At 35.9% G+C, this 25,665-nt stretch overlaps 2 protein-coding genes across 3 annotated transcripts in view; one reads left to right on the top strand and one right to left on the bottom strand.

The window, feature by feature from the left end:
- NUDT6 (nudix hydrolase 6) overlaps positions 1-7,071 on the top strand; it is a 42,905-nt gene extending 35,834 nt beyond the window's left edge. The window contains exons 3-4 of one of the 2 annotated variants that reach the window (XM_029235714.1): positions 2,164-2,218; positions 6,332-7,071. In XM_029235714.1, the coding sequence (XP_029091547.1) occupies positions 2,164-2,218; positions 6,332-6,729 (453 nt within the window). In that variant the 3' untranslated portion in view covers positions 6,730-7,071. The remainder of the gene's footprint in view (positions 1-2,163; positions 2,219-6,331) is intronic. The other variant, XM_029235715.1, reaches the window with a different exon arrangement.
- Positions 7,072-7,089: 18 nt separating this feature from the next.
- The window catches only part of FGF2 (fibroblast growth factor 2), a 68,053-nt gene continuing 49,477 nt past the window's right edge, over positions 7,090-25,665 (bottom strand). The window contains 2 exon segments of the mRNA XM_029234724.1: positions 7,090-7,386; positions 19,619-19,722. Coding sequence (XP_029090557.1) covers positions 7,201-7,386; positions 19,619-19,722 — 290 coding nt within the window. The 3' untranslated portion in view covers positions 7,090-7,200.

Here is a 25,665-nt window from a genome sequence, read left to right as displayed (position 1 = left end):
TGAAAATAGCAAACCAACTTTTTAAATTTCTTAAAAGATGATTAGAATCAGATTGCCTGGATTTTAACTGTGAGTTTTGCTACACACTGTGCCACTCCAGGTAAATTATTTAACCTATTTGTCCTCAGTTTCATCACTTCTAAAATGGGAACAATAAGCAGTAAGGATTCACTGTATAGCACAGGGAACTGTATTCAATATCTTATAATAACCTATAATGGAGAATAATCTGAAAAACATATATGTATAACTGAATCACTTTGCTGTACACTTTTACACTTTGCTGTAACACAATATTGTAAATCAACTATACTTCAATAAAAAAAGAAATGGAAAAAAATTAAAATGGGAACAGTAATAGTTTCTTGTGGGGTTACTATAAAGTTTAAATGTGTATAATTATTAAAGCATTTAGCATAGTATCTGGAACATGGTGGACATTCAATATACATTACCTAGTAATATTTATTATTATTACTTATTATATTGCTAAACCCAGCTAGTGGGAGTATTTTTTAACGTTAAAAAAAAAAGTGAGAAGACCTACTTGTCCCTCCACTGATCTATCATATCTACAATATTAACCAGGTTTTTCAAACTTAGGCCTCTCAACCTACCACTTAGAACTAACTGTAAGCTCAAGCTTTTGGGGAGGAGGAGGAAGCTGTTTTAAAATAAGCTCTTTAAACCTAATTGATGCCAGAAAATATCACAAACTAATCACCAGCATAAAAATAATCTTTCCATACCTAAGGTTTATGAAATAATCAAAATCAAATGTGTGTGAGCTGTTTTCAATCCTTATAGCTAGCATTTTCCCCTTCTAATAAGTTCCTATCTCCAAATTTAATCAACAGTTTCCAATTATTTATAATCAGGTCTAGGTAAAGATTTTTAAAAGTTGACTTTGTTTTGGAGAATTGTTTGCCCTATTATATCTTTTGTTAGAAATAATTTTATGGTGGTGAAGTTTAATATACTAGCAGACAAAAGACTGCATAGTTTTTGTAGAAACATTGCTTCTGGAACAATTTCAAAATGGAACCCCAAAGACAGTACATTTAATGTTGAGATATTCTTAAGAGATATATTTCTACATTAAAAAAGTAAAACATAATATGCTTTATAAATTAATCTCAAGTCTGAGCCAGACACAGAAGGGTGGTAAGCCTCAATTCTGTACCCACATAATCAAGTCTGTGGAAACTCTGGGAACCATGCCACTGGGCTCCAACCTAGCATAGTTGGGAAATGACACATTCTTTAAGAAGCTCTTGCGCAGGAAATGAGTGGGTCACAAAGCATACCAGTAAAGGTCCATAAACTTGTTTTATGAATGAAGAGTATGAGGGGTACTGGCTCCAAGCTGCAGTACCTTTATGAGGATGTCATAATTTCTCATTCTTCAGCTTTTATCATGGTGATGGATTGATACAACAGAATCCTAACAGGAAAAAATAATCGTGTCAGCCATAAGAATATTGTCCCATGTCACTGCAGAATTATTTAAAATAAATTTTCCACATTTATCCCCATTCCTAGATCAGATCTTCCCACCTGCCCCTCCCCATCAAAAAAAGAAATGATATACAAAAAGCCACAAACTTAAACTAATCAATTTTATTCACACTTCCCATGAAAAGCAGTTACATTTGTACATAAAATCATTAACACAGAGAATAAGAGAAATCTTAAGATGAACATATCTGATTAGACACAATACAGAAAGTAAATGTGAAAATTAAAAGTAGCATACTTTAGTGATTAAATTTATACTGTATTTTCTACTTATTTATAGCAGCATCAGTAAGATTCCTCTATTTTTTAATAAACTAGCAGCAAAATTTTTTTAACTACACAAATTCAGTAGATGTTCCCCCCCCCACTGTTTCACTCATACAGAATTTATCACATTAACCAAACAAAACCACTTCTAGTTCCTGAAGAAAAAGGTGGGAAAAGGTTTCACAAGTCACCAGTTATCCCTAAAAAGAAGGGAGGCGTGAGGAAGTGAAGCTGAAAAAAATTTGCGTATAATTAACCAAAAAATAAATTCTCAACCACCTTGACCAATTATGAGTAAATTTTGTGGCATCCGTGTGTGTTTGTGTATGTTTGTGAATAAAAGGTATGTTAACTTTATTTTCTGATTTTATACTGCAGTTGAAAAATATGTGGAAGTTTCCAGGAGGCCTGTCAGAGCCTGGAGAAGATATTGGTGTGTATATTACATATCTTTAATTGACTTGAAAATGTTGAGGAAATTCATATGTTTACTTTCTTGCTGTAGAGCTGAGAATAAGATTTTAACTTTTCTAATTGGTTTAGGCTAAGTCAGAAAATTTCAGTGAAGTTACTTCAGGGATGATATAAAATTAGCAGCAAAACTTCTAATATTACAACTTATTTCATTATTATAAATAATACCATTAGGAGCATAACTCCTGTTTTTCTGCTTAGGACTGCTTCTAGATTAATTTGCTTGAAAATGAAAAGCTTTGGATGTACATCAGTCAAGTTTAGCATTAAGGGTTATTTTGAATATAACTAAAATTGTTGGAATTAAACTATGATAAAACAAATTCTTGAGCATTCTATCACACAAGGATGAAGAGTAACTTTTAAATAAATTGTGAAATAAGAATTATTTATAAAGTCAATTATAGAACAGTGGTGACATAATTCTTCTGTTTATGAAAATTTTATCTACTGTTTATTTTGGATAGTCAGAAAGCCAAAGCATAGTAAAATGTCTCAAATGAGAAAGTCTGAAATGAGAGATAACTTCCTAAAACAATTTACTGAGCTCATTATGTCAGGATTTTACAGGAAGGAAAGAATAGAAACTGAGTTTTCCTACCTATTCCTTAAACCATTGGGTCAAGTGCAGTCCCTATCATAATAAATCAACTCATTTCATATCAGTATTATTTGTCAATGACTTTTTCCTCAATATGTATGTCCCCTAGTCTCTTTAGCCATCATTTATATGAAGGCAATGTCCTAAATTATTTTTAAGTATTTTAAATATATATATATAGTTGAAACGATTTTTTTTAATGTTCCACAAATTAAAAAATAAAAATGCCCTATACATAGTATAGAATCAACTCCTAATATCCTATAAGTAAATTCACTACATTCAGATATATCCATAGCAAATTTTGTTTTTTAGGTACTTACTGACCTTTTGCTTAGAGTTTGCTAGGCCTTCTGTTGAAATAAAAAGGATTTTGTAGTGGTGCAAGTGTTGAAAGAGAAGGGCATTTATTCTAGAGCTCCTGATTATCTCACACTATCCTTATGTGATATGACATCATGTGAACTAGTTAAGTTTATGTTTTACATCCTCATCCAGTTGATACTGGGCAAACAGCAGTCTACAGGAGAAGGTTTGTGTAGCTTCCTCTTCTGAGTCTTGCCTTCTCAAATGAATTGACTTTTCTCATTTGAGTTTTTATGGATAGTCTGAGTTTCAGATATATTTAAATGGAGAAACATATTTCCAAGCCAAATGTGTATAATTGTAGGTTTGAGTGTACTCCAGAACACTTCAAGTCCATATTATTAGGAATTCACTACTTTTTTTGTGTGTTTGTGGTTGTCACAACAACCCACCTATTCAGAGATCGTATATACACCTCACCATGTGGAAGTAAGAAAAAAGCAGCAATTGGCATTCACCATACTACCTAGGAGTAGTATAAATTGAAGCTTTGCCTCAGAACTGATAAAACCCTGAAAGCAGCTAGAAATGATAACTGACAGTAGAGATCTGGAAGACTATGTATAGAGGGCATTTCTATTTTGTAACAGTACAATAGTAGATTATTCTTAATGATGAAGCCAGATCATCCAGGAATTATTTAAATTATTTTCTTTAAGCTCTGTTTTTAGTAAAGTATGTAATATACTTTAGGTATACTGCCATCACAAATGTGCAAACATTCATATTGGCTCTTAAGCAGTAAACAGTAGTTAACTGAGAAGCACATTTGTTTGGAATCATTCATTCTTTGATACTACTAGGTAAATGAAGCACTATTGTCCGTAGTGCTTAAAAAAAAAAAAGGAAAAACATTAAGGGGGCATATACAAAATAGAATGCAATCCTTAGGTTTTCATATAATACCCTAAGAGTACAATACATGTACAAGGTTAAAGATGGAGAAGCTGCCTTCCTGAAAAAAATCTCATTATCACTGACAGGAAGAGCATCCCTGCATAGCCAAAGGTCTTTAAAGCAGGGGGGTCTGATCAGAATTCATCAGTGTACCAGAGTCAGAGGGAAACAAACACCAGAAAAACCCATATTCTGCACAGTTTTTCCTTTTATTTCAATCTAATTCTATTAAATATTAGAAAACAGAAATAACAAATATAAATTCCATTTCATTATTGTCCTTTAACTAAACAAAACACTGACGTTTTTAAACATATCTTTCAACCAGCAAAAATAAAAACAAAACCCTCTTGGTTTTTCCTATGTTCTTCAAACCTATAAAACAGTTATTTCAATTTAGCTTACAGTACATTAAAATAATAAAGGTACAGGAGAATAAAGCACTTTATCTAGATAGAAAAATCTTTAAATTCATGGTAAAATCTTTGGAGAAGAGATTTCAATCTTAAGATGGAAGGGGTTCTTCTAGATACAAAAGCGCTTATTTGCCCATTCAGTTTTTAGTCTAGTCAATATCATGGATTCAAATTAAACGGATCAAACTACCCAGGCAGCACCAATTTTGAATCAACTGCTGTGGTGACTGCTGAGCAGGGCAGATTTCGCTCACCAGCCCTGTCCTGTGATTCCGTAACACACCAACAGGCCAGACTCAGGAACTAAATGCCAAACTCTTGATTAGTGTTGCTAAAAGCTAAACAAGACCCCCATGGTCATCTTTCAAAGTGTTTAAAGAATAAAAATAAACATTTAAACAATTTTTAAGTCAGATCAGCAAATGACATGTAAAATTTAAGACTACTGCCACAATCTTTAACAAATTTAATAAACATGTATACTACTAAAAATTAGCTTTCTTATTAAGGCAAGTTTTCCTTTTCTTAACATATAAATTCTTCTTTTATGTTTTCAGTTTAAAAATATAATTTCTAACCATGTTTGACCTAAGGCAAATCTCAATTATAAGGGAAGTCCACATATAATTCAAGTATGGCAGACAAACGTCTTATATATTAAACACTTTTCCTGTGCATATTTCCAGAGCTGTTTATCAGAAAAAACATTTGAGACATTTTTTTTTCTTTCAACGACTTGCTCTTCCTTGCCTATTCCTCACTAGTAGGACTACTAAGAAGACAAATATAATTGACAATTTGACAAACAAGAAAATGGAGGCATTAAAGGGTAGTTGAACAAAAATTTGTACCTGTGGCAATTGTGAAGCTTCCCAGCAAATAGGCAAGGAAGGCAGCTTTTTTAGGGGCTTCTCATAAAACACTTTGGGAGACAATGACAGAGCATCATAAAATTAGAGAAATCCCATGTAGGAGTTTCATCTGGATATTTAGAAAAAGCAGCCACAAAAATAAGTTATTGGCAATAAAAATCCTGTCCCAGAAATTTGCATATTATTGAAAAATCAACCTTATAAAACGCGAAAACCCTAGTTGTATTATAAAATTCTGTAAATTGCAAGTTTTTTGAAAACTTCTGATGAAATGACTGCAGCATTTTGCTGTTGGAGGAATGAATCCAAGCTCTTTGAAATGCAGGAAACAAAGAAAATGCCAAAAATTAACCATGGTGGGATTCCACTCACAGCTCTATGACTTCAGAGGCTTGACAGTCCCAGCAGAGACCAGGGGAGAGTTGAATCATTTCATAGTTCAGTACCTTCTGTAGCTCTCCAGACTTTTATAAAGAAGAGTGGATCACTTTTTCTCAATTCTGATGTTTATAAATTTAGGCAGCTTTGATGGGTAATCAGGAACAGGATAATAATGAAAAAATACGTAGGAATATTAACTGCAGCTTTGCAACCTATGTTTTCACCTCTGGGGAAATAAAGCAGGAAGAATTTTTTAAAATGTGACTCCCAAAATATATATATATATATAAGTGGGTAAGCCTGCAAGTAGCAGCCAAAGAAATATTCAGTATTTCAAAAGCTTCTTAGATATACATTGGTAAGAAAATACTTCAGTACTTCAGGATGTCCAGTAAGGCAAAGAGTTTACATTGAAAACTTTATTTTCTTAGGGTAAAATTGTGCTTTTTGAGCATTTAGAAAATGCTTCTTGAAAATCTTTGATGATTAAATTCCTAAAAATGTGATCCTTATTGATTTGTACATTTTCTTCTATGTAGGAGATACAGCAGTTCGAGAAGTTTTTGAAGAGACTGGTATAAAGTCAGAATTCAGGTCCCTCCTGAGTATTCGGCAACAGCACACCCATCCTGGAGCTTTTGGAAAGTCAGATATGTATATTATCTGCCGCCTAAAGCCATATTCATTCACCATAAATTTTTGCCAGCGTGAATGCTTAAGGTGTGAGTGGATGGATCTCAGCGACCTAGTCAAGACTGAAAATACAACTCCGATCACCAGCAGAGTTGCTAGGCTGCTGCTGTATGGATACAGAGAAGGGTTTGACAAGATTGATCTGACCGTGGAAGAACTTCCAGCAGTTTACACAGGCTTGTTCTATAAAATCTATCACAAGGAACTGCCAGACAGTTATAAAACTATGACAGGCATGGATTAGATTTATATTTACATGGTTTTAAAATGTTTAAGTAAATTGTACCTGTAGATTAATGTGTGCCGTATTATAAGAAGTAGTGGACATTTGGGTTAACTAAATATCTGACTTAAATTTTCTAATGTCTATGATTTCCGTGAAGAAAACTTATTTGTACGTATGCACATTTTAAAAGCCTCTTTTCAAATGAAGCAAATGTATGAAAAAGATTGTAGCTGTAAGTAAGCTTCACTGGATAAAGGCAAATTCTATATAAAAAGTGGAAGTCTATGCATTTTCCAGGAATTTTTGTTGTTGTTGTTTTACTAAGGCAATGGTTAAATATTTTACTGTTAGATAAAAGGTTATCTGACCAGTTACGTAAACTAAGCAGATAGCTGTATACATTTTTCTTTTCCTTTCATCAACAAATTTCTAAAATATACCTCTTCTTTCATGAGGTATATGAAATGAGATCAGATGCTGCCATTAAGATCAGCTCTTAGCAGACATTGGAAGAAAAAGTATAGCTTTCTGCCCAGGTCCTGTTTTGGGGCCAAGTTTATACTGCCCAGTTCGCTTCAGTGCCACATACCAACTGGAGTATTTCCTTGACCGGTAAGTATTGTAGTTATTAGATTCCAGTCGTTCAAAAAAGAAACACTCGTCTGTAACACATTTCTGAAAAACAAAGGAAAAATTAGTAGTTGTTGTCATACTTTTCATGTTAAATATTTAATGACAGTACACAGTGCTTTGGGTTCAGCAGGACGATCGAAGTAGTGAGACTCAACAGGCCAAAATCTGACACAATCTGAGTCTGCAGAAAGACACAGGACAGGAACACAGCGTATCAGCAGGACAGTTTCAAGCACATTTCTTCAGAGGAGCAGTCCAAGGACCCATTCTCCAGCCCCAGGACGGACAGGTCAGGTGCTAGGCAGTAGGAGCACACAGGTGGTGTAGGAACCACACTGGCTCAGACTTGAAACATCCCATGAACATAGATTTCAGTGGTCTCCAAAAGAGACATACATCCAGTAACAAGAAAGACCTAAAAGTGATTAATAGCTCCTGTAGTCGGCTTCTAGAGATAAGAATTTTACTGGATATTTACTTGGCTTTCATGTTTTGACTACTGTTAACTGAACTTTTAAAAACTGAAATGCAAACTTATCTAGTTTGCTCATTTTTTTTTTGTAACTTACTAAGAAAGGAACTTAAGTGCAAATAAATCACAGGTAGCCTTACAAAGCAGCATACATTGCACAAGGACCCAGCTATACGATACCCAGGACTGTCTCATGATTTTCAAAGAGATTCAAATGTAATAACAGTGGCACAGATACTCTGTAGCCAATACTTGCTACCTTTGGTGAAATTATTGTGCTTCCTTTGTTAACTGACGTTAACCTGTTTTACTTTATCTTGTCACTTTTTAGTGCCACCAATAAAAATCTTCCTCTTTCTCTATTCCAGGTTTAAGGTCCGGAGTCGAAAAGTAAAGAGTGAAAGGAAAAGTCATGTAATCATAAAGATAACATGAAAGGTCAGCATTGAGATTCATGGGCTAATTTCCCAGAAATAGACCTAAACCACATCAGTCAGTTATCCTCAGGACGTTGATATGCTCATTTTTTGGTGTTCAGTCAGCCTACAGGGTGCTCCACGTTGCTAGTTAGCACTCCCTATAATGCTTGGCCAACTGGGATACATACCATGCCAGTAATATTTGCCTTCTGAGCCAGTTGCTAGTATTTTAGAGAAAAGAAATAGTACCGGGGATTAAGTGGATAATATTGATACATTATGGAAACCACAAGTTTGTTTTTTTATTTTTTAAACAGAGGTTACTTGTACCTTTTTAACACAGGGGAGAGAAGGAAATTGTGCATCTGTGCTGAACATTCAGACATGTAAGGTTACTAAACAGCTGATGTGCACTTGAAAACAAACTGCATTTTTTTAATGGGTAGTAGAGCCAAAATTCAGTCTCAATAAAAGCATGCATCTAACATCCCATTTTAAGCAATTTTCAGTTCTCTCCATCCTAAGTTTACAAATCATCTTCATTGGTTGTGATGTCAATAATCCTGTTAAAAACTGATGCAGTGTAATTTTTTTAACCTTTATAAACATATTCACAGAGCTTTTTTCCTATACTCAATGTTTAACTGCTCACCGTTTCAAACTTAAGAGAAAAGGAGATCTTCAGAGGACATCACAGAGGAAGTGGGTAAGTAGCTCCTAAAGGCTTACAACAAATTGTACCTTGCCTTCAAGCCTTATTTTATATAGGCCCAGGAGCTGGGAAATCCCTTAATTCATGGTTATTGACTGCTCTCATGCATATCATTTTATATAAATACCACAACAATCCTCTGACATAATGTATCATATATACTCATTAACAAATGAGGAATCTAAAACTCAAGGCTCATAGATCAGGAGACTAGGATTGACATATATACACTACTGTGTATAAAACAGATAACTAATGAGAACCGACTGTATAGCACAGGGAACTCTACTCAGTGCTCTGTGGTGACCTAAATGGGAAGGAAATCCAGAAAAGAGGGGATATATGTATACGTATAGCTGATTAACTTTGCTGCACAGCAAAAACTAATGCAACATTGTAAAGCAACTATACTCCAAAAAAATAAATGATAACCCTTTGCCCATGTATCCATCTGACACCTTTTCATCAAATTACATTTTCCTTTATTTTCCTTTATTTTTTTAAATTTAAGAATAATTTTGGGATACAGAAAGCACACAGCTCAAATAATGCATTTATTCATTTAACGTAATTTTTTTCTTCTAGGCACTGGGATACATCAGTGAACAAAACTGAACAAAGATCCCTGCCTTTGTGCTGGTCAGATTCTCACTGGGGGAGACACAAAATAAGCAGTAAGCATAACTGAATAAATTGTACGCTAAAATACGATAAATCCTATGGGAAAAAGTAAAACTGAGAGGATAAGAGGGATGGGGGATGGTGTGGGTACAGATTAGGCTGCAGTATTAAATAGCACGGCCACAGTAGGCTCCACTGAGAAAGTGATATTTGAGCAAAAACCTGAAGGAGCTGGAGTTAACCCTCCAGATACCAGAGAACAGCATCCCAAGCAGACAGGGAAAAGCCAGTGTAAAATCCCTACAACAGGATCATGCCTAAAGTGTGAAGGGCAGCAAGGCCAGTGGAAATGAAGCAGAGGGTTTGAAGGGGAAAGGAAATGAAGTCAGAGAGGTAATGAGATAGGAGATTTATAGGCTATTGTAAGTATTTTGGCTTCTATCCTGAGAAACTGAAAAGCCATTGTAGACTTTTGAGCATGATCTGACATTTTTCCAGGATTACTCTGGCTGTCAAGATTACTCTGGGCCAAAGGCAGATGCAGACACAGATACACCCATTAGAGGCTTGCTCAGTAACCTAGACAGAGAGGGAGACTCAGACCATGCTGGTAGCAGCAGAGATGGTAAGAAGCTGTCTGCTTCTGGATGTATTCTGAAAGTAGAGTCAACACAGTTTCCTGACACATCAGATGTGTGGTGTAAGATATAGAGGAATCAAGGGTGGCACTGAAGTTTATGTTCTAGATGATGGACTTGCTGAGATGGGGAAAGCTGTGAGGGGGAACAGGTTTTATAGATAAAGATTAGGAATTCAGTTTTGGACATGTTGAGTTTGAGATAAATATCAGATGTCCTAAAGGAGATAAAGAGTGTTTACTGAGCGCATACTCTGCAAGAGACAAATCACTTAACCTTCTTTCCCTCTTACTAATGCTAATAACCACAGAATTGGAACTTGAAAAGTACTAATTTATTTGGAATGCTGAGAAGTGTTTTAAGTTACAATAATTCCAATAAGCCATATTCTCACTTCTAAAAGGTATGGAATCTAAAAAATGAATGTAGATGTACATGTATGAGAGTAATATAAATCTGTCATGCATCAGTGGTGGGCCACACCTCAAGACTTGCCTGAACATTATCCACATGAACTAGCTTAGCTTATGGTCCTATATAAGGGGCACAATAACCATTTGTTGATACTGATAACGGTGATACTAATGATTTTAAAGATGGTGCTGGAAATTTGACCCCTTGTAGGGGCATCTGAATAGGAAAGAATCAAATAGAGTTTGAAAAAGCATAATCAACATTTTAAATAGTTTGATTTGTATTTTGCCTATATATTTAATTTACTTTGAAATTTCAAAAAAAGTAAACTGATGTGAGATATTTATACATAATGAAAAACTGACCCTAGGAAATGGTAGGAACCATGTTTCTCACTATTGGAGTGGGTAGTTACAGACAAGGCAGCAGGGAAGGCTAAAATGGTTCATGTGATACTGTTGGATTAGGGTTGGATAACATCAGTATGTACTCATTTTTTGGTTAAATGTAGAAATATTTATAGTTATGTATATATATATATATATCCAGGTTGGTATATGCCTATATTCCTTGCTCGGTCAGATAAGAGGGCCTGGAAGCAGACACACCTCGGTAGCAACAAGCACGCCCAGATCTTGGTTTCTGATGCCATTTTCCAGTAGAAGGAACCAAGCCTCCTTAGAGAAATGGCTCATTCCGGGCTGGAGTAGGGAATATACAAGATGAGACTGGAGCACTCTTAGAGGACATGAAATAAGGAAGTGCTCAAAAAACCCCACATTGACTGGGGTATGTCAAAGAATACAGGAGCCAAATGAAGAAGCTCCCAAGAGCCAAAGCTGAAACAATGTGAACAACAAATACAGTTTTGGATTATAACCCAAAGTACAAAATAAATATCCATACATATATACTGATATACATGATTAACTAAATAAAAGAAGTTGTTTCTCATACAAAAGAATTCCAAATAATGTATGCAGATACTTCCTCCTCAAGGAGACGGAGCATAAACCTCCCCCGCCCCGACTCCCATCTCTTAAATGTAGACTGTGTATAGTGACTTTCTTCCAAATACAGTATGGAAAGGGGAAAACAGCAGTAACTTTACAGTGGAGACAAACACTACCTCAGCCAGCTGACCAAGGTTAATATTATTAGTGATAAGCATGTTCCCTGAAACGATACAATGAAAATAGTACTTTACCTCTGTGATCTACCTCCCCAACACTCATAACCCACGTCTAATCATGAGGAAAACATCAGGCAAACTCAAAGACCTTCTAACAAATACTTGACCAGTACTCCTCAAACTGTCAAAGTAATCAAAAAAAGGAAAGTCTAAGGAAATGTCATGATCTAAGGGAGACTACAGAAACATGATGACTAAATGTGGTATCCTGGAACAGAAAAAGGACATGAGGTAAAAATTAAGGAAATATGAATAAAGTGTGAACTTCAGCTAATAATGATGTATGTATCAATATTGGTTCATTAGTCATGACAGGTGTACCATACTAATGTATCATGTTAATAGGAGAAGCTGGGTGTGGAGTGTACAGAAACTCTCTGTACTGCATCTTCACAACTTTTCTGTAAACCTATTACTATTCTAAAATCAACATTTATTTTTTAAAAAACCTGACTTTAGGGCTACAAGTATGACCACAAAAAAAGAATCTCAAGTAACTGAATTTAGTAACTCTAGTTACACTATGAGGGATAAAAGCATCTCATTCATTTCTGTGCTCTACAACATCCAAATACAGATCATTTATTTATATATACATATCCACTTTATTTCACCATACTATAAATGCCAGGTGGGTGGAGATTTTCTTCTGTTGTTTTTCTTCTATTCTATTGCTATATCAGTGCCTGGCACATAGTGATCAATAAATATTTACTAAATTAATGAATAAATGAAACTTTTATATAGGTTACAGTAAAAATACCATTCAATGGCACTGCAAAATCTAAATAAGAACAAAGGAACTAAGACCAAGGAAAATCCAGCCTAAGTACTGAAATACAGAATATAGTCTAATTTTATGGACTAATTTAGTCCCTGAGGAAACTAAGCCAGTTGGCCCATTGACTATCCTAACAACATCTGCGAGGATCTTTATGAGCCAGGAAACGTGGGTTCCAGTCTTGCCTTGATCCCTGACTATCTTGTATCTTTGAGTGAGCCACTTAACCGCTCTGAACCTTACTTTTCTCATCTGTAAAATAAGACTGGGTTAGATGATCTTTAAGATCCCTCCCAATCTTTAACAATTTTTAAGCCTTTAAAACAATCTTAAAGCCCTGGCATACTATAAGAAAAGAACTAGAGTAAATTCTCCTCCCCCTGCCGTCCCCCACCATCCCCTGTCCTTATGTATTGGCCTCAGAATTCTCGTGCACTGCTAAATGTTAGATTGACCCTTATGCTCACTCCCCCATGCTCTGTTTTTTGGATTGTTTATTCTTTTACAGTACTTTGATTTTGCAGTTTTGGCTTATGAGAGAGTTTGCTCAACATGAGTCCAAGAATGCTTTTGCTTACACAGCTTCTGAGAATTAAAAACAGACATGATGTGTAAGTATCAGTGTTGACTATTTCAAAACAAACTAAGACACAAATTGTAAAAAGTTTAAATTTAATCTTAATATTGTAATATATATGTAGCTTATGTAAAATTTTATAAATTTTATAAATTGCTTCTAAAAGAAGCAATAATTCTTATTAAGCAGTAACCTTTGCATTTAATCTAGTATTTTATCTCTTAAAAATGATATTCTTCTTTACTGCATTTTCTGACAAATTTAATCAGTATATATCACCATTCTGTATAAGTGAACCCTCAAAAATCTCTAAGTTTCATTTCCCCTCAAGTAAGAAAGTTATTCGATAAGTAAAAAAAAATTTACTTTTACAGTAATTAAATATATATTCTCAGATACGATACATAACTTTTGCATATTTGACTCTTACGGATCAACACAGATCACACACATTCTAATACTTACTGAATTATTTTGTTTAGGTTATCACAATCTGTCGCATAATATAGAAAACAATGTGCAACTTTCTAGCAGCTAAAGACCAGGCAGATTTTTTCATACCAGTGCTAACACTGAGGTTCTTCGATGATTTAAACTTAAGACTACAGTTAACCTCATTATATGCAATTTTTGAACATAGAAGAAATCATAGATCCTAATATTTGTCCTGGGCTTCTGTTGTTCATAGCAACAAAATTTATTTTGCTATGGAATGGAATACGGAGTCTGTTGTATATTAAAGAACTACTCAACTTCAGCCTCCAAATTTAGGCTTTGGCAGGTAAATATAGTTACTCTGAGTCTTTTTTAATACTCTCAACTGGTAGTAATCAACCTAACCTGACTCTTAGAAACCAAAATGTGTTATTATCCAGCATGCTCTTCTTTCTGAGGGGAAACTATAATGTTTTACAAATCAGTGTAGGAATCGCACACAGGATAAAATGCAGAAGAACCCAGGGACGTGCCATAACATAGCAGTCTGAAATGGGGTGGGGCCCTGTAGAAGAAGAGTGGGAAGAATTATGCCTTTGGCAAATGCAAGTTCATAAACCCCAGTGTCTCTAGGTAATAAGGAACATCTGCATCCCCAAATGATGGCTACTGGTCACAACACTGGACTTATCCCAAAGTTGTTTTGGTTTGTTTTTCTTTTTTACATGCCAGTTGTCTCTTCCCATTGTCACCTGAGTGAGGTCCCTGCTGACATCCCCGGCTACAGTGTCTTTCATCATCAGTGATTCATCTCAACCTGTTAAACAGTGGAACAGATGCTATTAATAGCCAAGGGTCAAGACTTTTAATTTCTTGCCTGAAAGTTGCTATTGTTGACAGCTCAGTGCCTATGGATCTGACTCAGAGGAAAATATGCCACTTCCTGAATCAACACCACCTCCTTGGTTTGGGGGTAAGTGTCCCTTGTTTTAGGGACACTTACTTTTTCATCTGAAAATTGACACAGCCCACCCAGACTAATCTGAAAGAGGATTGCTGCTGAAGAGGCAAGGCAGCGAGCCACACAAATTGAATGGTAAGACTAGAGATTGACTCATGACCTTGGCATGGAATAGATCCAGTGACAGGAGCTGGAACAACTGGATCTTGGCTGGTGCCTTTCCTCAAAGAAAACTGATAAATCCTGAATATTCCATTTATGTGTAACAGCTGTAGCATTGTCCCTACAGAGTTTGTGATAAATTTCTGAGCATTGCTAAATTAACTCTTACTGTACCAGCTTGAAGGAAATCTGTTGTATCTGGAAGAATTAACACACATCCAAGGGGACAGAAATATATTTAAGACTAAATAGAATGCTGTGACCTTAATCTTGTGAAAGGTCCTGCTTAGCTAAGGAAACACTGTTTTATTTTATTGTTTTATGTGTTTATTTTATGCTTCTGATGGTACAGAATCAACAGTTTGGGAAGCTTAATGCCTATGTGCCAAGAGAAGAGGTCAGAATTCTCTGAATTCTAACTTGTAGAGAATTCTCTAAGAATGAGAAGACAGCTCAGGTTTTAGGTCTAGTGTCTTAAATTGTCTCCTCTTTTACAGACTCCAGTAGTTTCAAAGACTCACTGTAGAGTAACTTCTCAACCTAAATGTCAATTGACATTTATTTACAAAACAGAAACAGACTTACAGACATAGAAAACAAACTTATGGTTACCAAAGGGGGAAGAGCAGCGAGGGATAAATTAGGAGTTTGGGATTAGCAGATACAAACTACTATGTATAAAATAAACAACAAGTCCTAGTGTATATATCACAAGGAACTATATTCAATATCTCGTATAACCTATAATGGAAAAGAATATGAAAAATATATATATTTAAAATTGAATCACTTTGCTCTACACCAGAAACTAACACAACATAGTAAATCAACTATACTTCAATTAAAAAAAAAAATGTAATAAATAAGGTAGAGTAGCTTCTGTTTTCATCACTTTTGACAATTATTTTTATCATTACAGATGAACCTGTGTTCCAGCCTGTGTTCTCAAGATAACCCCTCCAATGACTATCTTACAGGGCCACCATGATTACCAGATTACTGGATCTTCTAATCTCTTTAAGTGGAAAACCACAGGGTAACAATCTGAAGTCACAAGACAGACATAGCAAAGTCTAGAGCTTTAAAACCATTTTGACTAGTGCCAATTTGACTAGAGTTGTCCATAGTTGAGACAGAAGCAAATGTTGTATGTATTTACTTTCTTTCCTCCACCACCTTTACTGTCTGACAGTAGCCAAGTCAACACTATTGCAGGAGACAAAGTGATTCACACTGTGTTTTGTTACATCCTGAGGTGAGAAGAGTAGGGTTATCCCCTCTTCTCTCTACAAGGTCAAGGTCATCCAAAATTACCCATTGATTCACTGTCCTGGAAATATTTTAAATGCTACTTCAGTAGATTCCCAAAGTATTACATCATCCCTTGAGATGACAACAGGCTGGTAGAAAAAAAAAACAGTGGAAGAAGTGAAAGTTCCAAGTAGTCAGCCTTTCATAGCTACGTTTTTTTTGCCTAGGAAACCTCATCCATTTCCCCTGCTTTAGCCACCGCATATGTGCTTATGACACCCAAATCTATATATCAACACGACACCTCTCCTCTAAACTCCAGACCCCTAACTCCACCTATGTAGTGAACATCTTCACCTGAATTTCTCTTAGGCACCTCAAACTAGATAAGACTAAATGTGAACCTGTCTTACCTTTTCCCAGAACTTGCTCTTTTCGTCTTCCCCTTTCTCATCTACCTCCTCATCCAAACTAGAAACCTGGATGTCATCTTTGACACTTTCCTCGACTCTACTCGTAACTCGGGTCAGCCTCAGTGCTCACGCTTTACTCCATCCTCTTCATCCCGTCACTGCCAGGTTCTGATCATCACTTGCTTGGACTACTCCCATGGCCTTCTAACTGGCCTGTCTCCACCAGCCTTGGACCCCTCAAATCCATCCTCTGCGCTACTGCCAGAGAGCTCTTTCTTGATTCAAATCTCATGTGTCTCTTAGAACGCTTTATGGCTTCCCACTGCTGAGAGCAGCATGGTGCTATCAGGTACTTCAGCAGGCAGTTTACCTGCTTCTCCAGCCTCGTCTTTTCCCCTCTACCTTCTGTTGCCTTTGCACCTTACACTCCAGCAGGAGTGAATTGTAATTCTGGAGAAACCCCTAGTAAGCCTTCCGCATCCATGCCTGTGCCATGTCCTAGAATTATCTATATCCTGATCTCCATTCCTCTGTTCCCGAACTGCCTGATAAACTCCTTCCTCTGCATTATGTCAAATCCTCTTGGTAGGTCATTTTTCCCAATCTAGACAAGTTTAATCGCTCCCTTTTCCTTTATTACTATGCATACATGCAACATATAGAAGAACACACCGAAGCCACCCCTTACACATTATTATGAATACTTATTTACACTTCTGCCTCCCCAGATTGTCACTTATTAAAGGCACAGGCCATTTTGTATTCAATTTTATAACCCTAATGCCTAGCATGGTATCTAGTATACTGTACACTCAAAAAATACTAGCTATTGAAGAGGATTCTAAAATTTATTCAGTTACATAAAAAGAGCACCACTACACTGAGACTTATTTATCCTACAAAAATCACATAAATATATCTTTGTCAGATGATCAATCAGATGGTTGAATATTCTTTTTCTCTGTAAGTCTGTTTCAGTCCCTTCAGAAATCCAAAGATCACATACAGATGGCCAATAGGCACATGAAAAGATGTTCAGCATCACTAATCATTAGAGAAATGCAAATCAAAACTACCATGAGGTATCACCTCACACCACTCAGAATGGCCATCATCAAAAAATCTACAAACAATAAATGCTGGAGAGGGTGTGGAGAAAAGGGAACCCTCTTGCACTGTTGGTTGGAATGTAAATTGATACAGCCACTATGGAGCACAGTATGGAGGTTCCTTAAGAAACAAAAAAATAGAGCTGCCATATGATCCAGCAATCCCACTCCTGGGTATATATCCGGAGAAAACGGTAATTTGAAAAGATGCCTGCACCCCAGTGTTCACTGCAGCTCTATTTACAACAGCCAGGACACGGAGGCAACCTAAGTGCCCAGCGACAGGAATGGGTAAAGAAGATGCAAATATATACACAATGGACTATTACTCAGCCATAAAAACGAATGAAATAATGCCATTTGCAAAAACATGGATGGACACAGAAATTATACACTAAGTGAAGACAGAGAAAGACATATATGATATCACTTATATGTGGAATCTAAAAAAATGGTACAAATGAACTTATTTACAGAACAGAAATAGAGTCACAGATGTAAAACACAAACATAGTTATCGGGGGGAAAAGGGGAGGGATAAACTGGGACATTGGGGTTGACATATACACACTACTATGTATAAAGTAGATAACTAATACGGGCCTACTGTATAGCACAGGGAACTCAATACTCTGTAATGACCTATATGGGAAAAGAATCTAAAAACGAGTGGATGTATGTATAACTGATTCACTTTGCTGTACAGCAGAAACTAGCACAACGTAAATCAACTACACGCCAATAAAAAATTAATTAAAAAGAAATCCAAAGATCTTCACTCAGAAAAAAATTCAAAAACTAAGCTCAAAACACCACAACTGCTCAGTACTATTAGATCCATTCTGTGGGGAAAGCTATAAAGTGCTATATAACTGGCTACTGGTATTGGTATTATGGCTGTGGTTTGTATATACACACACTTTTAGGTACATGTCTTATCTACTCCCCCAATGAGACAGAAGTACAATCTGTGTCTTTTATACTGATCTGCTTCCCTGCGTCATTCCCCACACAGTGTCTGCTCAACAGACGTACAATCCTGGTTGTAATAATAATGGTGAAGTTGACAGGGAGCCTGTATTAATGGAAAGAATACTAGCCAGCAGCAAGGACCCTGGAGTAGTGTGATAAAAAGTAAAAAAAAAAAAAGAGAAGTCCCTGCCCTTAATGAGCTTATATATAAATGAGAAGTAACATGAGGAAGTAACAATTTTGAGGACCTATTATGTATAAGACCCTGATTTTGGCACGATATAAATTATTTAGTCCACACAAAAACTCTGAGATACAATCATTATTGTCTCTATTTTATAGTACTCTAAATGGCAAGTGTTTCTATGTCATATTTGAAATAAGCTTAAAAACTCATACTCAAAATTTTATGTCCATCCCAGTGATCTTCAGACAACTACACAATATAAAGATTTTTTTTAAACTATAGTTTTAGGGACTTCCCTGGTGGTGTAGTGGTTAAGAATCCACCTGCCAATGCAGGGGACACGGGTTCGAGCCCTGGTCCAGGAAGATCCCACATGCCGTGGAGCAACTAAGCCTGTGCACCACAACTACTGAGCCTGCGCTCTAGAGCCACAACTGCTGAGCCTGCGTGCCATAACTATGAAGCCCGTGCTTCACAACAGGGGAGCCACCGCAATGAGAAGCCTGCACGTTGCAACGAAGAGTAGCCCCCGCTCACCGCAACTAGAGAAAGCCTGTGCAGCAACGAAGACCCAATGCGTCCAAAAGTAAATAAATTTATTAAAAATTTAAAAATAAGACTATAGTTTAATAGCTTTGCAGCAAAGGCAGTAAAATGCAGTGAATTAGAGTTCCTGCTCTAGAGTCAAGACTGCCTGGCATGCCCTCCTGGCGTGCCATCCAGGCTCTGCCTCATGTGACCTGTGTTTTCTTGGTTACTTTATTACACCCTCAGAACTTCAGTATTTGCCTCTGTGAAATAGAGTATAATACTCTATTTTAAGGGATGAATGTGAAGATAAAATGATATACCTGTAAAACCCTTAATAAAGATTTAATAATACCAATACTAGTAAATTCATAGCAATAAAAGCTAAATTTTTTTTTAAAAAAGTATGAAAAGAGAAAACATTACTTACAGAAGCCAGTAATCTTCCATCTTCCTTCATAGCAAGGTAACGGTTCGCACACACTCCTTTGATAGACACAACCCCTCTCTCTTCTGCTTGAAGTTGTAGTTTGACTATAAGTAATGGAGAAAAAATTACCTTTGTAGCATCATAGAAAAAAGCGGCATCTACATGTTTATGCAACATGCAGGGTAAAGACAAGAGGCACTTGTGCATCCAGCCAAGGAGCTGGGGGACAGGGGCCAGATGTCAATTAAATTCTGTTAGAATGAGAGGCAGACCCACTAAAGTATGAGTGCTTCTTGACTCCCCTCTCAATCCAGTGTCAGTGAGCGGATAAGAGTGACAGATGGAGAATTTTTTTCCCTTCATGTGTAATTAGCCTCCACTTGGCCCTGTTAACTACTTAGATTTTTTTTTATGAACATATTTTAAGAGTACATAAATATATAAACTACTTATGAGAATTTCCATACTACTGCCTAACTTTAAACTCTTTAAAAGTTATTTTAACCAATTCTTCACAAATAAAATATAATTGCTCACTATTATCTTTTGGTTTGTATTTCCTTGAGTTTCCTCACTTCTTATTTCTAGCTTCCCCTTCAATACAATCAATACCAAATGCATTTATCTTTCTTTATGGAGGGATTGTGATATATAGATTTTTTTTTTGCAAATATCTATTGGGAAAACAAAATGTTTATGCTTAATTTGCTTATAGTGTGATGAAAGATTTTCAGAATGTAAGATCCTGAAGAGGATGACCTATGTGTTACACTACATTATCAATATTAAGCAGACTGTTGAAAAACAAAAAAATAGATATTACATGATCATGATGATAATGCCATAGGGACAAATAATCATCTAATTAATTCAGTTAAAATTAAGTTCAAAATCTGTTTTGCTATTCAGAAGCAGCATTCTCCTGCCTAGAACAGCATTCCCCAAAATGTATTTTGGCTGACAGAGATTACTTAAAAAACAGGTTCTGGGGCCAAATAAATTTAGGAAATTCTTGGTTAAGTCAAGTTAACTCTTTATTGTCAAACTTCTCAGAACTTTGCCTCTCATAACCTGCATTATAAATCACCATAAGGGGATCAAGTATACAGTGTGTATAAAATGTGCTTGGGTCCCAGAACAAGTTTTTTCATAGGCTATTCTGTGGCCTATAAACATATCTAGGACATTCTTGAGAGCAACAGAAAAAAGCAGTGAATATTCAAAATTTTAGAAATCAGAATATTATTATTTGGATAACATTAGAAACATAAAGTAAATTTAATTTTCCCAGGTGAGCCCGGGCAGCTAGGAAACATGGCACGAAAAGGCAATGTTTGAAAAATTCTGGAATTACTATTAACTTTGTTAGACATAATTATGTCATAGTAATTATGTTTTAAATTTTTTCCTACCAGGTAGAACAACATACGGGTAAAATGAGATGTAACATCTGGGATTGGCTTTAAAATATTCCAGGAAAAAAATTAAAATATTCCAGGAATCAATCAATATTTTTTTAATAAAATGGGTGGGATAAATAAAACAAGATTGATTAACCTATGTCAATAGTTATTAGAAGCATGGGAGTTCATTATTCTCATTATTTTATGAATGTTTGAGAATTTACATTTTTTATAAAAAGATATTTGTTGGACATTTAATGTCTGATTCTCCTCTGTACCAGTCACTCCAGGTGAAATTCTTCTACAGAATCTTAAAAGACAGTACAAAGTAAAAGGAATATAATCAAGACATGAAAACTAAACGGAGAAAGGCATAAAGTCTCTTTCAAAACATTATGGGAAACTGTAGAAAATAAGATTTTTTTTTTTTTTTTTGCGGTACGCGGGCCTCTCACTGTTGTGACCTCTCCCGTTGCGGAGCACAGGCTCCAGACGCGCAGGCTCAGCGGCCATGGCTCACGGGCCCAGCCGCTCCGCGGCATGTGGGATCTTCCCAGACCGGGGCATGAACCCGTGTCCCCTGCATCGGCAGGCGGACTCTCAACCACTGCGCCACCAGGGAAGCCCAAGATTTATTTTTAACAAATATAAGCAAAATTAATGATTATGAATAAAAATCCTTGTATATAGCTCTAAAGTGATGTAGATAAGCCATATTAATTATGAATGCATTTGCATCTCTTTTTAACTCATATGGTTGTATAAATGCTCCTGAAGCAAGACTGCATAGTCAATCACTATGCTTTTTTCCCAGCACTTTATCAATAAACTATAGCCTAGCCCACCATCTTGTAATGTGTATTACTGGTCATAAGGCAGATTATGGATATTAATGTGTGGTCAGTACCTGCAACTCAGTACCCAAAGTAAATGTCATCATTCATTTATTTATTCATTGGCCTTTCACAGATTTCTTGGGATTCCACATTAGGATACTGTCATTTGATAAGCCACTAAAAAGTAAACACTAATTGTAGATGCCTGAAAAGTGTTTCCATTAACATATAACTATAAAAATATAAACTTTAAAGGTTTCCCTGGTGGCGCAGTGGTTGGGAGTCCGCCTACCGATGCAGGGGACACGGGTTCGTGCCCCGGTCCGGGAAGATCCCACATGCCGCGGAGGGGCTGGGCCCGTGAGCCATGGCCGCTGAGCCTGCGCATCCAGAGCCTGTGCACCGCAACGGGAGAGGCCACAAGAGTGAGAGGCCCGTGTATCGCCAAAAAAAAAAAAAAAAGTATATATATAAACTTTAAAAGTAACCAAAGCCTGAAACCAATAAGAAGCTGGAAAATCCACAAAATCACAGATTTTCTTTAAAAACCCATCAGAGCTGAGATGCAAAGAGACCTAAGTAAACTAAATTTCACATACAGATGATCCCTTCCCCCACCAAAAAGATGACCTGCTTCCATCTTTGACAGGAAGACTAACCCTGTCAAAATGGGGAGTGTAAAGAAACCAGCTGAACTTTTACAAACTTTAAGTGCTGCTGACGTGAAGAACTGGATTTCTAAGGAGCCCTAATCAAACAGCAATTCCATACCCACCTGCCAGTTCTCTCCTACAGAGCTTGCACCTAGTGCACAACCATCACACACCAGAGGCAGAGGACAGAACAGAAGGGCTAAGAGATCCTTCTGAAGCACCTAAGGCTTTGCTGAGTGCAAAGCAGCAGTCCACTGACAGCTGGGAGTGGAACAGAGCTGAGAAAGAGCCCTCTGAGCATCACTGAGCCTTCACCAAATGAAAAGCAGGATGAAGAGAGATCTTCAAAAGACAATGGTAGATTTCAAGAGCAAGGATAATCCTGACCTACCCGAATAGTTAATAGCTGGGCTATTTTTGTCTTAGACAAAATGGAATATGAAAAAGTACTCAACCCAAAAGAAGGCAGAAGAAGAGGAACAGAAGGACAAAGAACAGATGGGGAAATTAGAAAACAAATTCCAAGATGGCAGATTAAACCCAACACATCAATAATTGAACTAAATGTAAATGAACTAAACACTTAAAGGAAAAATTGTCAAGAAGTTAAAAGGCAAAACCCAACTATGTTGTCTACAAGGAAAGCACATTAAATACAAAGATACAGGCAAGTTGATAGTAATGTGGGAAAAAAATATAAAATGTATACCCTAATTATAAGAATGCTAGTATGGCTATATTAATATCTGATGTGGACTTCAAGGCAAGTAGTATAACTAGAGATGAACAAAGTTATTTCATAATGATAAGAGGGTCATATACCTCAAGAAAACATAATAATTTTAAACATGTAGCACATAATAATAGATAATGTGCTATAATAATAAATTGCCTGAAGCAAAAATTCACAGAAGAAATAGATCAGTAAGTATATGGAATATAAGAATAATGTTATCGGCCAACCTGACCTGACTTTTTTTTTTTTTTTTTTGAGATCAGGTAGGTTTCATTTACCTGAAACTTTAGTCTCTTCTTAACATCACTGTCATTTGAAAACTATGCTAAAAAAAATTAACTCTGCCAGCATGGTAAGTGATCCTATGCTTATTTGCCTAGCGGACTTGCACTATTGGTGCCCCAGTACTTTTGTTTTTTAACAGTCTGAGACATAATTCACGTATGATACAATTCATTTAAAGTGTACATACAATTCAGTGGTTTTTAGTATATTCACAGAGTTGTGCAACCATCACCACAATCAATTTTAGAACATCTTCATCATCCCACACCTCCTATGGTTCACCTCCTATGTCCCCAATACCACCATCCCCAACCCTAGGCTACCACTAATCCACTTCCTGTCTCTATAGATATGCCTATTCTGGATATTTCATATAAATGGGATAATACAATATGTAGTCTTTTGTGACTGGCTTCTTTCACTTAGCATATTGTTTTCAAGGTTCATTCACATTATAGCCATGTATCAGTACTTCATTCTTTTTTATTGCCAAATAACATTGCATTGAATAGAGAGACCCCATTTGATCTACCCACCCATCAGGTGATAGACATTTGGTTTGTTTCCAATTTTTGGCTATTATGAATAATGCTGCTATAAACATTCAAGTACAAGATTTTGTGTAGACATATGTTTTCATTTCTCTTGGGTATATACCAAGAAGTCAATATGGTAACTCTATGTTTAATCATTTGAGAAATTGTCAGACTTTTCCAAAGCAACCATTTCACATTCCCACTAGAAATTAAGGGTTCCAATTTCTCCACATCCAGGCCACATTTGTGATAGTCCGTGGTGGTGTTTTTTGTTTGTTTGTTTTTTCTATTATAGTCGTCCTGATTGGGTGTGAAGTGGTATGTCTTAGTTCTGATTTTCATTTTTCTGATGTTGAGTATCTTTTCATGTGTTTATTGGCTACTTGTATATCTACTTTAGAGAAATGTCTATTCAGATCCTTGGCCCATTTTTTAGATTGTCTTTTTCTCATTGAGTTGTAAGAGTTCTTTATATGTTCTATATACAAACCCTAATTAGATATCTGATTTGCAAATATCTTTTCCCATCCTGTGGCTTGTCTTTTCACTTTCTTGGTATTATCCTTTGATGCATAAACATTTTTAATTTTCATGAAATCCAATTTATTGATTTTGTTTTTTCATTGCTTGTGCTTTTGGTGTCATATCTGAGAAACTACTGCCTAATCCAAGGCCATGAAGATTTATGCCTATGCTTTTCTCGTAAGAGTTTTAGTTTTACCTTGTCATTTAGGTTTTGATCCATTTTGAGTTAATTTTTGTATGTTGTATGAGGGTCCAACTTCATTGTTTTACATGCGGATGTGCCTAAATTGACACTTAAAGATCACTACACCCAAAATCTGCAGAATATATATATTTTCAAGGAATACTCCCAAGAATAAATTATATGCAGGCCATAAAACAAGTCTCAATATACTTAAAAGGGCTGAAATCATACAGAGTGTAATATGAGAAATTAATAACAATAATATATCTAGAAAATCCCACAAATATTTGGAGATTAAGCAATAATTTCCAAGCAAAACACATATCAAAGAAATCACAAGGGAAATTAGAAAATATTTCTAATTGTATGATAATAAAAACTCAACATGCTTAAAGGGAAAGGTATAGCTTTAAGGGTTTATACTGGAAAAACAAAAAATCATGAAAATCTCAGCTTTTACCTTAAGAACCAGAAGAGCAAATTAAGCCTAAAGTAATAGCAGAGGGAATACATACTATGTAAAAATTACACAATGGAATATATATATATTAGTAGAAAATAATCCCAAAGAGCTAACAGTTATTTCAGCGTTAATAAGAGGAAAATAATATTTTACTTTCATACACTTTTTGATATTTAAAATTTTTTTCTCGGTTGAACATATGTTACTTTTATAACAAGAACAGTGTTAGCATTGTCAGAATTTTTAAATAATGTAGAATAAAATGCCAAGTGTATGCCACATTAAACATGAAATAATTGCAGTCATGAGTTCCAAGAGGGAAATTTCTCAAAAGCGATGTAAGAAATGTATCAAAAGGAATGTGTAGGGCTTCCCTGGTGGCGCAGTAGTTAAGAATCCGCCTGCCAATGCAGGGGACACAGGTTC

The sequence above is a fragment of the Monodon monoceros genome, unplaced genomic scaffold (genome assembly GCF_005190385.1).
Source record: "Monodon monoceros isolate NGI ecotype Baffin Bay Population unplaced genomic scaffold, NGI_Narwhal_1 Super_Scaffold_20, whole genome shotgun sequence".
Classification (NCBI taxonomy): domain Eukaryota; kingdom Metazoa; phylum Chordata; class Mammalia; order Artiodactyla; family Monodontidae; genus Monodon; species Monodon monoceros.
This window is presented reverse-complemented; position numbering and strand designations above follow the sequence as displayed.